The sequence below is a fragment of the Fonticula alba genome (genome assembly GCF_000388065.1).
Source record: "Fonticula alba strain ATCC 38817 unplaced genomic scaffold supercont2.6, whole genome shotgun sequence".
NCBI classification, from domain to species: Eukaryota; order Rotosphaerida; family Fonticulaceae; genus Fonticula; species Fonticula alba.
Genome location: NW_009242976.1, coordinates 424,492 through 427,341, shown reverse-complemented (window position 1 = coordinate 427,341; position 2,850 = coordinate 424,492). Strand labels below are relative to the sequence as shown.

General features: G+C 63.7%; 1 protein-coding gene across 1 annotated transcript in view; it reads right to left on the bottom strand.

Annotated features, from left to right (window-relative positions):
- The window catches only part of H696_03764 (hypothetical protein), a gene marked incomplete at its 5' end in the record, with an annotated part of 10,846 nt that overhangs the window by 6,940 nt on the left and 1,056 nt on the right, over window positions 1–2,850 (bottom strand). Inside the window, 6 exons of the mRNA XM_009497622.1 lie at window positions 15–494; window positions 703–814; window positions 1,006–1,258; window positions 1,393–1,652; window positions 1,795–2,006; window positions 2,187–2,752. Of these exons, the coding sequence (XP_009495897.1) occupies window positions 15–494; window positions 703–814; window positions 1,006–1,258; window positions 1,393–1,652; window positions 1,795–2,006; window positions 2,187–2,752 (1,883 nt within the window). The remainder of the gene's footprint in view (window positions 1–14; window positions 495–702; window positions 815–1,005; window positions 1,259–1,392; window positions 1,653–1,794; window positions 2,007–2,186; window positions 2,753–2,850) is intronic.

Here is a 2,850-nt window from a genome sequence, read left to right as displayed (position 1 = left end):
GAGGGCCAACGCACCCGGTGTGAACTCCAGAATCCGATGGACAAATGCCCGGGAGAAGGAGCGCTGGGTCCCGCCAAAGGAGACCGACAGCTCGGACAGTGAGCGCGACGTAGCGGCGCCCTCATCGTTGAACAGGGGCTCGGAGAGCTTCTCGAAGAGACGATACGCCGACCGCAATGGCCGGGGGTCCTCCACAGAGGACACCCACAGAGTGGCCATCGCGCGACTTAGCATCCCGGCCCCCGGGGCATGTGAGGTGGAGGCAGGGCGCTGTTGCTGCTGCTGCTGCTGCTGCTGTGCGGCTGCGGTGGCGGCTGCACCGACGGTTGCCGCATGCGATGGAGACATCGGCGGCGATGTGACCGTCGAGCCAGGGCCGCCGCCGGGCGTCAGATCATTGATGGCCCGGTATGCGACGCTGAGTGCGGCGCTGGCCGTCGGCACGAAGGACACATGGTTAATCGGCAGGGTGACAATGCGCGAGCCCTCGGAGCCTGGTTCATGGGAGTGTCGTGTGTGTGTGTGGGGGGGGGGGAGCATGTGCGGGCGTGTGAGACGGTGACGATGGTCGAGACGCTGCTAGGACGATGGACATGGCCCTGATAAGGGACGGCAAAGGAGAGGGGGAGGAGGGTGGAGAGAGGGAAGGGAAGAGAGCGAGGGAGAGAGAGAGAGGGGGAGAAGGGGAATGGATGCATGTACCCTTGTTGGAGATGTCCCAGAAGCAGACGGTTCCATCGGAGTGGCCAGTCAAGAGGAGCTGTGACGGAGACACCGGCTGGACATATGCCTCAAGCGGCGAGTATCGCCAGATCTATGGAGGATGAGATTGGGGTTCGGGCAACGACCGAGAAGGGGAGGGGAAGAGGAGAGGGAGAGAGGGGGAAATAAGTGGGAGAGTGGAAGGGCGAGCAGGAGGGAGAGAAAGAGAGAAAGAAGGAGCACACTGGGTGATGGGCGCGCGAGTTGGCATGTGAGCTAAATACAACACAGGCGGGGTCGCACCGACAGAAGATCACTGCCAGGCGAAGCAGCAGGGGTACCGGGGCTCGACAGCGATGCCAGAAGGGCGTGTAGCGCCGGGGACACCAGCCCATTTGCCAGACTGCTGAAGCCGTGGTAGCTGGGTTCAGCGGAGTCGGCATCGCCGAAGATCGGCGGCGGGGCGCTTGGCACGCCAGACCGGGCGATTGTCACAATGGTCGCCTGGCGCCGAGCCAGTGTCAGCCACGAGTGGTTGATGGCAGCCGGACGATAGCTGGATCCGCAAGTGAGAGGATTGCGTGAGTATATAGGGGGGAAGGGGACATGATGGCGAGAGTGGAAAGAGAGAGAGAGAGAGAGAGAGCGCGGAACGAGGAACAAGACGAAAGGAGGACCATTCCGACGCACCAGCCATGAGAGCCAAAGAGGAAAGCCGCAAGCTGGCCCGAACCCGGGTCCAACGAAACAAAGCCCAGGGCAGCCGCACCACGCCGTGGCGCCGCTTCGATGACCGCCAACAGGCGGGCCGGATCATCCGCCCGAGCAGGTGCAGATGCGGCCAGAGTCGCGGCATCGTCACCAAGCCTCGAAGGCTCGGCACTCGGGAGCAGGAAGTACCGCGACGCGGAGAAAGTCTGACCCATGCCGATGTAGAGCAGGGAAAAGCCCTGCGAACGTTGACGCGTCGATGGCGAGAGCAGCAGCAAGGGCAACAGCAGCGGCGGCAGTGGCGGCGGCGGCAGCGGCAATGGGAAATTGTGTCAGACCCAACACCGGCGACCGAAAGCAAGAAAAAGCTTTCACACATACCGGATCATCCTCGGGGAAGGCCCCACCCTCGATGATCATCACCGTTTCCAGAGTGGCCACATTCGGGGACAGAGGAGGCGCCGCATCGGCGAGGGCCGCATGCATGGTTCCCTCGGGCGAGGACAGGTCCGGCAAGGAGGGGACGGAGCACCACCGGATCGAGGAGATCGGCTGCCGGCGCTGGCCCAGTGATGACTGGGGCGTTCCCATGGCTATTTTTCCGGACAGGCGGAGGAGAGAGAGGAAGAAAGCGAGTGGATGGGTGAGTGTGTGTGTGTGTGTGTGCATGCAAAGACACAATGGCAGAGGTACATGGACACCCGCCGAGGCACTGTGATGTCGGCAGGTCCCGAGGAAAGTAAAGGAACCGGCAGCACAGTCGACAGGCGCACCATTGATGATGACGTGAGGCGATTCGACCGGCGGCAGGACGACGCGCTGGGGGTCAGACCCGGCGGCCGCCGCGACGGCCGGGGCCGCGGCATGGAAATCAAACACGCAAATCAAGCCACATGCGTGGCCCGTGGCCAGCCACCGACCGGCGATTGGCTGCCACACAGCGGCTCGGAGCTCCGAGAAGAGGTCCACCGGGGTGGCGGTGGTGGTGGTGGTGGTGGCAGCAGGCCCCCCGGAGCTGGAGGCCTTTGGAGTCGCATGCAATGGCAGGGCGAATGCACGCCGGGGCTGGCGCTTGTCCAGCTCCCAGACGATGGCATGATTGTTCCGGTGGGCCACGAGTAGCTGGTTCGCATCGGCCGGGTTCATGGAAATGGCCACCACGGCGAAGGGGGCACTATGCGCCGACCGCCGAGGGGAGTCCACCTCCTCGCGAAAGGGGGTCGGGAGGGTAAAGTGCGCCTGTACCAGAGTCGGGTACACGGTGAAGACAACCACCCCGCCGGAATTCAGCCCGATGAAGACCAGTGGCGAGCGCGGCATCGGGTAAATGAACGTGACACTGGGGATGACATGAGCGTGAGTGAGCGCTTGGAGCAGGGAGGGGGGAGGGACCGGGGAGATGGAATGCAGGTGTGTTTGTGTGTGTCTGGGGGGGGG